General features: G+C 43.7%; 1 protein-coding gene across 10 annotated transcripts in view; it reads left to right on the top strand.

The window, feature by feature from the left end:
• Positions 1–13,619, top strand: part of usp24 (ubiquitin specific peptidase 24) — a 70,650-nt gene that overhangs the window by 36,514 nt on the left and 20,517 nt on the right. For 6 of the 10 annotated variants that reach the window (XM_080770995.1, XM_080770992.1, XM_080770994.1 and 3 more), the window contains 17 exons: positions 419–517; positions 3,235–3,420; positions 4,022–4,107; positions 4,666–4,774; positions 5,167–5,322; positions 5,609–5,706; positions 5,802–5,897; positions 6,370–6,592; positions 7,052–7,217; positions 8,162–8,323; positions 9,013–9,083; positions 9,988–10,148; positions 10,241–10,302; positions 11,399–11,590; positions 12,023–12,137; positions 12,747–12,891; positions 13,224–13,343. In XM_080770995.1, coding sequence (XP_080627121.1) covers positions 419–517; positions 3,235–3,420; positions 4,022–4,107; positions 4,666–4,774; positions 5,167–5,322; positions 5,609–5,706; positions 5,802–5,897; positions 6,370–6,592; positions 7,052–7,217; positions 8,162–8,323; positions 9,013–9,083; positions 9,988–10,148; positions 10,241–10,302; positions 11,399–11,590; positions 12,023–12,137; positions 12,747–12,891; positions 13,224–13,343 — 2,247 coding nt within the window. The remainder of the gene's footprint in view (positions 1–418; positions 518–3,234; positions 3,421–4,021; positions 4,108–4,665; positions 4,775–5,166; positions 5,323–5,608; positions 5,707–5,801; positions 5,898–6,369; positions 6,593–7,051; positions 7,218–8,161; positions 8,324–9,012; positions 9,084–9,987; positions 10,149–10,240; positions 10,303–11,398; positions 11,591–12,022; positions 12,138–12,746; positions 12,892–13,223; positions 13,344–13,619) is intronic. The other 4 variants (XM_080770996.1, XM_080770993.1, XM_080770991.1 and 1 more) reach the window with 1 other exon arrangement.

The following is a 13,619-nucleotide window of genomic DNA, read 5'->3' as shown; positions in this document are numbered from 1 at the left end:
TGGTCAGTGTGACCCTGCCAGATATCATGTGTCATCATCTTAATTTAGCACTTCAAGCAGACGGTGATGAAGCAATACTAACACGTCTCTAGTCTGTCTGAGCAATAAACATTGTGTCTGAGAGTATTCACTCAAAAACATACACACAATGTACAATATGTATCTTGCATATCAACCACATAGTATAGATTCGAAATTCCCTGAATCTTTCCCCCCATTTTCAACATTGAACACAATTAAATCGTTAATCGCAATTATTTGTATGACAATTAATCGTCAACTTAAATTTGGTAATCGTGACAGCCCTAGACATATGCCATGATTTTGTGAATGTAACTGTGTGTGTGTGTGTGTGTGTGTGTGTGTGTGTGTGTGTGTGTGTGTGTGTGTGTGTGTGTGTGTGTCGGACGCTATCCAGGCACACAGTAATGAGACTATAGGAAGTATCCGGTGGAAGATTTCTGAGCACCTCAGCTGTCCAGTGGACAATGTTCAGATCTTCGCCAATGACAGTGTGGTAGGTATTTTAATTATAATGTGTTCATTTGTATATAGTTATAGGCATGTCATTCATCTCACACACACACACACACACACACACTGTCGGATCCTTCTTGTCTTTTCCTGTTGTTCATCGTCATTACATGGATTAAAATTCTCAGTTCCCACAAATTATTTCAGTCACTTGGATTCTGCAGAAGCCAGAATTGTCTTCTGATGGAAGCATGTCACACACCCAAAATAGCCGATCTACAAGCTCAGTGAGCTTAGGTCGGCTATTTTTGGTTATTCGTTGTGAGTATTGGAAGTGGTCAAACTACCAATAGAATATGTTCAGAAGCATCTTCCTTAAAACCATCTTGTTTTAAGATTTTTTATAAAAGCAAAGGTTAAAGCCATCTGCTTTTCTTCAACTGGTTGGCTCACTGACAAAATGTTATATTTGATCTTCTCACTGAGTATTTTGTATTCTATAGAAGCCAGCATATCTTCTATGAAAGCATGGTGTGAAAATAGCGTCTGTGACACATTGAGAGCGTGTAGATTGGCTACTTTTGGTAATTTTTTAATAGATTAGAGCAGGAGTCACCAACCGGGGGTTCGCGATCTACCGGTAGCTCGCGGGAACCTTTCGAGTCGATCGCGAAGTGTCAGACCCATTGGAATGCAAATGCTTGCCTTTCAGGCTGCTCCGTCTCGCAGCCTCGCACTGACTGAATGAGAAGAGCAGCTGGGCGATTCCCCGTCATTTGCATTTTGAACGGATCGTTCACGGAAGTGACCGGATCGGTTTCGTTCACCAAAAAGAACTAGTTATTTTGATTCGTTCGTTCATGACCGACTAAACGGCGGTGAAAAGTTGACTTCACTGACTGATTTATAAACGGCTTCGAGTCAGTGTTACTTCCATGTTGCGTAGCACTATCCAATCTTTGGTATCTTTGGCAGCAGCAGCTGTAGGCTATTTTGTCGCGTTAATGAAACCAAACGCTACACGCGGTGCAGGATTATTATTTCATGTGAATCATGTCAAAATGAAAAGATGATGATGTGGTTGGCACACAGCGCAGCAGCAACGCAGCACAGCAGCCCGAGAACACAATAAGAAATATAACATTATTATTCTCCTCCTCCTCCAACAACTCGATAACGTTCTCATTTTAGTTTGTTACTCATTTTCTGAGCCATGCAAATAAACAACAACCAGCACTGACTGGAGACGGAGAGGTTCATGTGCCCTGCGCGTAAAGCTTAGCCAGAAACAGGACAGTCACTGCGTCAGCATGGATGTAGCCTCGGAAACCCAGACGTTATATTTCCAGCACAGAGGTGAGGGGGGGTATCGCACGCTGAGAGCCACATACACAGCTGCATTTGGTTTTTAATTAAAGGCGCGTTCTGAATATACCAGTCTGCAATGCAAACTAATAGCCGAGTGCACTCCAGGGCATATGCATAGGGAAAGAATGACTTCTGTCCTTGACAATAATCAATGCTACAGTTTGATTTCTGTACACACGCACACATAGAGCAAAAAATATGATAAATATGAAATATGAAAACCTGTTGAAGTACAACGCATGAGTCAATTAAGTAGCTGCTTTTGTATCAAACCCTTTCCTCTTTACTGAGCCTACTGTCATTGAACTGCTGTCCGATAAAATGCAGGATGTGTTTGCATTAACTTCAGATATTTAAATGGAGATTATTGGATTAGTAAGTGACTGTCACCTGCAGGTCAGAGCTAAAGAGAAGGAATTTTGGTCTCTTGTGAGCAGAGAAGTATCCCCTGATTGTGTCGTGTGCACTGAAGCTGCATGCCTATACTTTGGTTCCACGTACTTATGTGAAATGGCCTTTTCACAAATGAAAATAATAAAATCCAAGTTTAGAACTCGTATGACTGACTCACATCTTAATGACACCCTCAGACTGGCAATCACTAAATATGAACCAGATTTCAAAACGCTTGCAGATAAAGTGCAGTCACAGCAGTCTCATTAAAGGTGGGCTGACCCTGAGAGTATGTCACCATATCTGTGCAAATATATATGGTCATGTTATGCCTATGTCATTTGAACATCTGCCAATGTGAATATTCATTGAAATGAGAAACAAAATATTTCTAATACTAATTATTTCTAATTTGTCTTAATATTATTTGACATTGATAATATAACTTACTATAAGTATTTATTCTAATTTAAGCTTTAGTCTTTGTGTGGATGTGTGCACATGCATTGAGCCTGTCAGAAATAGCAACAAAACAAGTGTTTTTTCTAACACGTTTTAGTGGTAGATCTTGGCTTACAATTGGGAATAAAATGGGCTCTTGGGCTTGAAAAGGTTGGTTACCACTGGATTAGAGCATTTGAAGTGGTCAAACTAGCAACGTTCAGAATAATCTTTCATAAAACCTTTCTGAACGTTGATATTTCATAAAAGCAAAGAATAAAGCCTCACTATGATTTATTCACCTAGTCGGCAGTGTGAAGAACAGCTGGAATATTACTATTTCATCATTGTACAATTCATGTTATTTGTTTATGAAACTGTGTGTGTGTGTGTGTGTGTGTGTGTGTGTGTGTGTGTGTGTGGGGGGGGTGATGGGGCTTTCACTCTGTCTCACAAATCGCATGATTGGACTTGGCCATGCATACAAATTCTTTCCAGTCGGGAGATTGTATGTAGCTTTAATGTGTGTTTATTCCATGCGTCATGGTGGACGTGTAGCTGACAATGAATCGAGACCAGAAGCTGCTCTCTCAGCTGGGCTTCAGTGACGAGCAGAGCCTGACGGTGAAGAGCTCCGGCACAGGGACCCCCTCCGGCAGCTCCGAATCCTCAGCCTCCGCCTCCAGCAGCTCCAGCTCCGCTGTCTTCAACTCCGCCTACGCACTGGAACAGGTTAACCCAAACGTACTGTCTACTATATTTAGACATTCTTAGTGCAGTGTTTATCAAACTTTTCTTTTTACATTTCAAGGACCTGACGGTGTGCAATTGTAACCAAATGGACCATTCGGAGTGCATTTGTACATACCCCTCAAGGTATCCTGAGTATTTAGTTCAATTTGTACACTGTCAGTTACAGGTATACGGGTCGATTTATATACAGGTAGAGAATTACACACACAGTTACACACTTTAAGGGTCAATTTAGAACCCAATCAAGGAATCCTGAGAGTCGGTGGACCCCACTTTGCGAACCAGTGGTTTACTATTTAATTTTGGTACAGTGGTTCTTGCCAAATCTTTTCATGTCAAGGAGTAAGGACCCCCCAAATTGATTTGCATTTGGCCGCCACAGACAAAGTACATTATATATTTACTACCTATAATAATTGTACATTGTAATCTTGTAGATCGGCTATTTTCACTATGAATACAGGTGAGATTTCTTTTGACTTGGCCATTGGTGTACTGTACCTTGGGCACACAAAAAAGTTTGAAAGCGACTGATCTGAAGGAGCTGATCATGTGCTGCTTGGCCCCTGCTGACCTTGTGTTTTGTATACAGGAGAAGTCCCTGCCCGGTGTGGTGATGGCCTTGGTGTGCAATGTATTTGAAATGCTTTACCAGCTGGCCAACCTCGATGAATCAAGGTGAGACAAAATAAAACGGAACGTTTGTAAAACTGAGCTCGAATATTTTCTGCTATGCTGTATCTTAACACTTTGACTGCGTAATTAATTAATCTTAATCCACCCTTGACTGTAGGTGTTTTTCACTAACCTTTGAAGATTGACCCAATGTTGTATGTCGTTAATAAATAACTCACATGACTGTCCTAGTGTCGGAAAATTGGTTGGGCGAGGTGTATCACAATTTTACCCATCATATTCGTTTTGCCAATTATTTCTAGCCTGGGATAGTCTGATTGCTACGTTCTGTGTTATTCTTTTATTTTTTTCTTACTTTGCGTCACAGTCTGGCAAGCCTCCTATCTCTCCACACACATTTCTGTGTGTTGTCACTGCTGTTAAATCCTACTGAATTCTCCTGCCAGTGAGGAGCCCCCACCAGGAGGACTCCCCGCTAACAGCCCCAGCCTTTAGGATTACATGCAGTGACTAATACTAACCCCCCTCCCCCCCTCTGAGGCGGTGGGAAATATTTGTATAATATAATTGAATACAAATGTGTTCATTCATGCCCTCCAGGATTACTCTGCGTGTGCGGAAGCTGCTGCTGTTGATTCCTACAGATCCTGAGGTGCAGGACGCTCTGGACAACTTTGTCCCCAAAGAGTCCAGCGTGTGGAGCCACCAGGTACGTCTGTCTGTATTGGCTCTGTGATCAGAAAGGTAAACGTGGCACGTGGTACAGTCAGGACAGGCATTAAGGCTAAAAGTCCTTGTCCAGGGGTTGTACTGTACTTGTACAGTACATCAGGTTGCCTCACACTACAGAAACGGGAGATGGCCTCCTGCCCATTTTTTGTATTATGTATAAAAAGGAGAAAAATAACGACAGTGGTGAATGACACCTCCTTTCGGTGTGAAATTACATTTACCTTCCCTTCCCTTGTCGTTTCCCTGATAGATTTTTCAGGACAATTTAGAAAGAAACCACCATCTTCAATGGATGGTGTCAGGAGGAGTAGAATTTCCCTTAGATTTGGGTGGTACCAGATCATAATGTCTCTCTCTCTCGTCCTGTAGAAGACGTTGTTCACCCTGGGTCAGGGCTCTGGCTCTCGCTCTCCATCTATGTCCTCCAAGCAGCAGCACCAGCCCAGCGCCGCCTCCATCCTGGAGTCCCTGTTCAGGTCCTCAGCCCCGGGCATGTCTACCTTCAGAGTGCTTTACAACCTGGAGGTAAACACACAGACACACACACACACACACACACACACACGCACACACAGACACGCACACAGACACACATACAGACACACACGCATGCACGCACGCACGCTTCTCCAGTATTCACACTTCTCAATTATTCATGTACTGTACTATTTGAGTTCATTCTTCCGCTCCTATCATCTTCTACCCCCACTTCCTCCCATCGTCCCATTGTCGTCTGTTTTTCATCACTCTCTCCCACCTCCTTCCTGTGTGTGTCTCTCTCTCTCTCTCTCTCTCTCTCTCTCTCTCTCAGGTATTGAGCTCCAAGCTGATGCCCACAACCGACGATGAGATGGCCAAAACCAGCGTCAAGTCTTTCTGTGAGAACTTCCTAAAAGCAGGAGGCCTCAGGTAAATGGCACTAGGGAAGGGGTGACATGCATGAGAGCGGCGCTAGCTCTGCTATCCGTCTTTATGTTGTCCTTAATCTTCTCTGTTCTCTGCAGTCTGGTGGTTAATGTCATGCAGAGAGATTCCATCCCCTCAGAAGTGGACTATGAGACCAGACAAGGAGTCTACTCCATCTGTCTTCAACTGGCCAGGTAAGAAGATTTTTAATCCATTATTTGGGTGATTTGATTGTGCATTTTCTGTTACAAAACATTTATTCCTTAAATAATTCCTTTTCTAAGTAGACTCTATAGACATTTACTGGATAGCTATTAGTTACTTTATTTATCCCATAGGGACATTCATGTATCACATGGCTCATAAGGTTAGTAAAAAAACACAGTACAAAAGGCACAGGTTAAAACGACTAAAATAGGACAGATTTAAAAGGTGTCAACGGGAATAATTATTTGTTATTGAACATAGACCCATCTGTAACTGAAACTAGTAGTCAATTGCATGAGCCTAGCATCTGGTCGTGCTTTCTTAAACTGTTCATTCGTGCATGATGCTCTTCTGTAGACGCTGGCTACTCTAATGTCCCGCAGTTCTATTTAATGGTGTCGACACAGGGCACACTGAGCACCGTCTAAAACACGTGCTTTGTCCGCTGGCGTGTCATAGGTTCCTCCTGGTCGGCCAGAGCATGCCGGCCATGTTGGATGACGACGTCATCAGGGACGGCGATACGTTGTCCTCGCGTCCGTTCCGCAACGCCGGGCGCGCCGGTCGGCAGCTGTCCCTCTGCGGGACGCCGGAGAAGTCGTCCTACAGACAGATGTCCCTGTCGGAACGCACCTCCATTAGGGTGGAGGAGATCATCCCCGCTGCTCGCGTTGCTATCCAGGTACTGGTTTTGAAGCACATGGAACTTGAACACATAGGGATGTTTTTGAAGCAGATTGTTGTGTGCAGCACTGATCTGGTTGAGATGTCAAGGGTACGATTTAAATTCCTAAAAAGAACACACACACACACACACACACACACACACATACACCATTACTACAGATCTGCTTCAACAGTGAACCATTGTCTGTGCTTGTCCTTCATAGTTAACTTGTACAAAGTAGAATCCCACTGTTGTCCGTAAATTAATTCCCTACTTTGTCATACTAGTGTCACACAAAAGCAGCAGATCTGCTGCTTTTTGCAACCTTTGAATTTGAATTCTGAAAAGTAACTGTTTGAGGTTTCCACCCGACAGAGACGATATGAGGTTCAGTACAGTCTCTCTCTCTCTCTCTCTCTCTCTCTCTCTCTCTCTCTCTCTGTCTCTGTCTCTGTCTCTCTCTCTCTTTCCTAGACTATGGAGGTGGGTGACTTCACCTCCACTGTGGCCTGTTTCATGCGTTTGACCTGGGCCGCTGCCGCGGGGAGACTGGATCTGGTGGGAAGCCCTCAGCCAATCAGAGAGAGCAGCTCACTTCAGCCCCAGGCCCAGGGGGTTCGCACCAGAGTCAGCAGCACTGGTGAGAGTATACACACTGCTTTTGTGCTGGATGCAATTATTAACGCTAATGCTTGGTGCATTTTTAGGCACATACATCCCTAGTGGCGTTGCAGTGGATTCCACTGCTGCGACAAGGGGTCGTCAATAAGTCCATTCACGGACAAATGTGTCTGTGGCAAAGACTTGGTCTTGTCCGTGGACTTTTTTATATATATATTTATGTTCAATGGAAAAACACAATTAAATCGTTCATCGCAATTATTTGTATGACAACTAATGGTCATTAAAATGTCATGATCATGATTTTATTTATTTATTTACTTCTTTTTTTTCTTTTTCTGTATTTTTTGTAATCTTCCCCTTTTCCAGCTGTATTGTCTCTGCATGGGGAAGAGTGGGTGGGCATAGTGGGTGGACGGGAGGTAAATGAAGAGTGGGTGGGCATAGTGGGTGGAAGGGAGGTAAATGAAGAGTGGGTGGGCATAGTGGGTGGACGGGAGGTAAATGAAGAGTGGGTGGGCATAGTGGGTGGAAGGGAGGTAAATGAAGAGTGGGTGGGCATAGTGGGTGGAAGGGAGGTAAATGAAGAGTGGGTGGGCATAGTGGGTGGACGGGAGGTAAATGAAGAGTGGGTGGGCATAGTGGGTGGACGGGAGGTAAATGAAGAGTGGGTGGGCATAGTGGGTGGACGGGAGGTAAATGAAGAGTGGGTGGGCATAGTGGGTGGACGGGAGGTAAATGAAGAGTGGGTGGGCATAGTGGGTGGACGGGAGGTAAATGAGACGTATGTACTGTACCATCAAATGTATATGCTCACATGAACAAGGACCATACATGGGAGGGGGAAAGAAATGTAAAAAACCCAATAAAAATATATTAAAAAACAAAACAAAAATCATGATTGTGACAACCCTAACGGCATCAATAATAACAGTTCTATGCGTCTCTGTCATCCAACAACAGGAAGCAACTGCAGCTCCAGCAGCGACGGCGAGGCCACGCCCACAGCATTGCATGCTGGGATATGTGTCCGGCAGCAGAGTGTCTCCATCAAAGACGCCATCATCGCCCGTGAGGCTCTGTCGCTGCTGGTCACGTGCCTGCAGCTCCGCTGTCAACAACTCTGTAAGCAACTAAGTGCATTTACTCAAGTTACTGGACTCAAGAGTACAATGAGGTTTTTATTTATTTATTTATCATTTACCAGTTACAGCTGGTCATTGTTCTCTCTGCGGTGCTTTCACGCCCACTTGCTGTAGTTGAGACCCATGTTTCTCATTGGCTGTACTGACCTATCGCTGTACTGACCTATCGTCCTGATTGGCTGCCTCGTCTCTAGGCAACTACACACTTTTTGCCTCTAGCCAACCCCTTAGCCATGGGATATATTGCAGAAGCTGGTAATTAATTGATGTCATCAATTCTTGTTTTAGCTGTGCACACCGCTCCAATGACTGGCAGCGTGTGTCCATTCGGGGTACGAACAGCTGCAATACCACTGGTTGACCTAAAGTGGCACTGTTGAGCAGCCCAAAGGACCACTCACACTGAGCACCACAACTATAACAACAATAAAACTACTGTACAGTACAGTAACTCTCACAATAAAAGTATAGTTGCACCGCCCAGTTCACACAGGTGGGATTTTGTTTCTTACTAGAGTACTTCATTTTCCAATAGTTTTACTGCTACTCCACTACATCAAAGGGAATAGATTTGGAGTTGAAGTGTTGGACCCCTGGGAGACAGCAGTCCACTAAGTCTCAGGATCAGACAGAATAGTAACAGTGCATTCTCTCTGCTCTTCTGTCCAGCTTCCTTTTACAACTTGCCCTCTGTCCGTGACTTCATCATCGATATTCTGCTGGGATCGCCTAGTGGAGAGGTCAGTGTTGATGTGCTTTACTGTCTAAACATAAGGATCGCCTAGTGGAGAGGTCATTGTTGATGTGCTTTACTGTCTAAACATAAGGATCGCCTAGTGGAGAGGTCAGTGTTGATGTGCTTTACTGTCTAAACATAAGGATCGCCTAGTGGAGAGGTCAGTGTTGATGTGCTTTACTTTCTAAACATAAGGATCGCCTAGTGGAGAGGTCAGTGTTGATGTGCTTTACTTTCTAAACATAAGGATCGCCTAGTGGAGAGGTCAGTGTTGATGTGCTTTACTGTCTAAACATAATATAAAAACCAGCAGCATATCATGGCTGTTGGGCAGAAACCTCATCACAAAAGTTTCATCACAAAGGTTGTGAAAATAGCAGATCTACAAGCTCTACAAACATCTTGCATCGCGAGGCGTTGTGAGCCAACCGGCAATCCGGCATTATTCTCAGTCATTTTGGACTTACAATGTTCCCACCCGTACCGACACCAGCAATATATCTTTCTGGTTTAGATTGTACTTTTGCACGGTTGCATCCCGGCTCAGGCGCGTTCCCAACACATTAATGACTCCACCTTTAAGTTGATGTATACACACAATGCGAGAGATGAGAGTATAATAAGTGAAGAGAACAATGAGGGGATTTATTTTTCTGTTAAGTGGTCAGATGGGTGGGCCACATACTGTACATCTTCAAAGCATGTTTATTTTAAATGATAAATCAATTGATTGTGTTCAGGCTCGGATCAATGGAATTAACATACTTCAAGTTCCCATTCATTTTCTTTACTAATTATTTAAATCTTGCCAATTATTTATTTTGGGGCCCACTTGCAATATCCTAACAGGCCACGAGGTTGAGAAAGGCTGGTTTAAGTCATTGAACACTGTGTGTTGTTGCGTTCAGATCCGCCGCGTGGCCTGCGACCAACTGTATACCCTGAGTCAGTCGGACACGTCGGGTTTCCCCGACCTCCAGAAACCCAACCTCTTCCTGCTGTCGGTCATCCTCACGGCTCAGCTGCCGCTCTGGAGCCCTACGTCCGTCATGAGAGGAGTCAACCAGAGGTACTGTTAGAACCAAACACGTACAGAAGAAACACATTTATGTTTGCTTTGACGAAACCCATATTCTGACGGCGGTTGTGTTCTCTCCACAGGTTGCTGTCTCAGTGCACAGAGTATTTCGACCTTAGGTGCCAGCTCCTAGATGACCTAACAAGTATGTTTGGACACCTCCAGTCACCTTTGTCACTGAATCAATTGTCCAGACTACTGCTGTTTTTTTATTCTATATTCTGTTATTCTTATCACCATGGTGGAATAGTTGTCTGACTAAGCGAGGTTGTCTAATAATAATGACAATCTCTGGATGCTGTAGAGTCTGTAACTACACCTCCCAAAAACAGAGTCAGGCCACTGGGATTTACGTTCACGATTATTTTTTTTATTTTTTTTCCCTAGGCTTCAAATCAGCTTTATATTTTAGTCATGGTCAGAGCTTCCGTGCTCCAGACTGTATGACGAATGCATTTGAAAATTGTGGGAGGCAACAGTCTGGCCACGTGAGACTACCGTATTATACAGGATAGTCGAGTTATTTTCACCATTGAAACTCTCATAGTAGTCATTCCAAAAATAAACAAATAAGTGGGACGATTTTTCTCATGGATATGAAGCATCAACTGACTCACTGTGAAAAAGTACTCATTTATCCAAAGAGTTTATATAAGACTTTATCTAGTGTATCATAAATGACATGATATACCAGTTCTTCTATGATGCAATATAAGATTTCCCTATGGAATATTCAATCAAAAACTTGTGACCCAGGGATAGCAGTGCTGTCAGGAGTACTATGGTACTCTATTAAAGACTACTTGTTCTGTGAATCCCCAGGATTACAAATGAAAACCACTGTCCCTAGGTAGTCTTGTTTTAAAAGAATTGCATTTTCACTTTTCCTCCATTAGAGGTCAGCATTTCAGACGCAGGTTGGAGTCTGTTATTTCCAATGGAAGACTGAACATGAACACTGTAGCTTCTGAGCCATTGTTTAGCCCCATGGTCACCGGACTTAATATTGGGGCCAGTCGTCACAAGCCACACGATCTTCCAAAATGTTTCATACTGAAATGGCTTTTGTCAGATAAACAAATCGGGTGAAAAGTTATTTTGTCATCGACCTTTCTCTATAACACCAGTAAACATAGGACTTCCACGAGATCTACCGGCGCCCACTTAGGAGACCATTATTTTGTAGGATTTGTGTACCTTGGTGTATAAATGAACCCAACTGTCTACCATCTTCTCCCCAGCTTCAGAGATGGAGGTGATGAATGTGAGCTCGGCCACCATGCTGGAGGACGAGATCTCCTGGCTGGACAACTTTGAGCCCAGCTGGAGCTCTGAGATGGAGACCACCGAGGCCGACAACATCCTGCAGGCAGGACACCTCCGGCTCATCAAGACTCTGCTGTCACTCTGTGGCAACGAGAAGGGACACCTGGGTGAGTGTTGTGAGCCACTCTCTCTCTGTTTTCCCATGGGCTTTGCCTCAGCTGGGCCTGGTTTAGAGGTTAGGTTTTTTTTAGGCCAGTGGTTCTTAAATTTTTGAAGGGGATCGAGTAAGTGCACTTTCACCCATTTTAACTATGAAAGCCTGTGTTCTCAGAATAGAAACAATAGAGAACTGGAGCACAGCAACACATCGACTTTACTGGGTGCAGTAAAGTTGATGCACCACCTAATTCTAAGAAGATCTGTGAGCTCCAGTTATATTTAATTTATATCGCATTGTAAAACAGTGTTGCACAACCAAAATAGTTAATCTACTCACAATCGATCTATGCTTGTGGATTGGCTATTTTCGTCGCGGTTGAGTCTGTAGTGATATGATAGGATGAAATGTGAAGTGTGACCTTGTGTATTTATTTGTCCAGGTGCATCTCTAATTCAGCAGCTGTTGGACGACTTCCTGTTTCGAGCCTCGCGCATCATCCTCAACAATCAAAACGCTACGCTCACCCCGGCTCCCAATTATGACTTCCACCCCAAGTAGGACATAATATAATTACTTTATTTATTTGTCATTTTTATCTCTTGCCTTTGAGCTCGTTATGAAACAGTTTAAACAAATGTTTCTATAGTTTGTATTTAAAGTTTTTGGTTTGCTTTACAGCAGTGTTTCACAATCTGTGGATCATAACATGCCGACATGTACAAAAGAATAACTTCAACAGAGTAACAAATTGTTCATTGAATATACTTGTGTGGTGCCCTTTAGGGACGTGTCTGTCCAGAATGGGTGACGAATGCTTGGCCGCCAGAAGTGCTGCTTGCACCATTCTTGTCAAGAACCTCAATATGGCTGCTTTTGCTATCTTGAGAACTCTTCATCTGATCAACCTCGCCTTCGGCACTCAACTCCCTTGGGTCCTTGTTAATACACCCAGCAAATGTCAGATGAACAGTCAATCTGACATTGATGAATGATGATGAACGGTTCTTGAGATATTCAAAGGAGGGAGAGGCAGGCAGACAGACATACAGAGATTCCTAGAAATTATAATTTTGATAAATCCTCACTTGATGGTCAATAATATTCACTCTCTCTCTCTCTCTCTCTCTCTCTCTCTCTCTCTCTCTCTCTCTCCCTCCCTCCAGGTGCAGCACGGCCAGCAGCAGGCTGGCAGCCTACGAGGTTCTGGTGATGTTGGCTGATAGCTCTCTTTCCAACCTGCAGATCATCACCAGAGAGCTGATCAGCATGCACCACCAGTGTGACCCGTCACTCAGCAAGGAGTTTGACGTAAACATTCTAGGATTATTTATTTAGCCGTTTAATATGGAGTTTGACAGAAACCCATTTGGACTACTGAAATGCACTTTATGCTGGTCCAGAATGCTGCAACATGTCTCTTAACTGGATCCCGCAAGAGTGACCATATTACCCAGATTCTGGCTACTCTTCACTCACAAGTGCCTTTCCACTCATTTCTGTACAAACGGCCCCTAAATGAGTATTGTTAAAAAAGGACAGATTTACTGTGATTTCATCACCAGTAACATTTTGGGGTACAAACCTTTGGATCCATGATGTCTTGATGTGGGCCTAACTGTCAGTCTCTCACTCATCTCCAGTACCTTCCCCCAGTGGATAGCCGGTCAGTCTCAGGGTTCGTCGGCTTGAAGAATGGTGGAGCCACGTGTTACATGAATGCTGTCTTTCAGCAGCTTTACATGCAGCCTGGCCTGCCTGAGGTACAGTACACGCACGCACACAACCACACACACACACACACACACACACACACACCACACACACACACACACAATGCAGATAATGTGTTCGTTTTGACATGAAAAGAACATTCAGCGATTTTAGTCAGACACGGTGACCAGGCAAAAGATTGATGTTTGGAAGTATTTCGGTCAAATTAACGACGGTAACAGAATACACAACAACATAAAGAGTACTTGGCTACCCTTTATATAATAATAATTAACATATAATAATAATACAGTAATAATAATAAT

This window comes from Protomyctophum bolini (genome assembly GCF_963924005.1).
Source record: "Protomyctophum bolini genome assembly, chromosome: 8".
Lineage (NCBI taxonomy): Eukaryota > Metazoa > Chordata > Actinopteri > Myctophiformes > Myctophidae > Protomyctophum > Protomyctophum bolini.
Note: the sequence above shows the minus strand (reverse complement) of the source record. Positions and strands in the feature narration are given on the sequence as shown.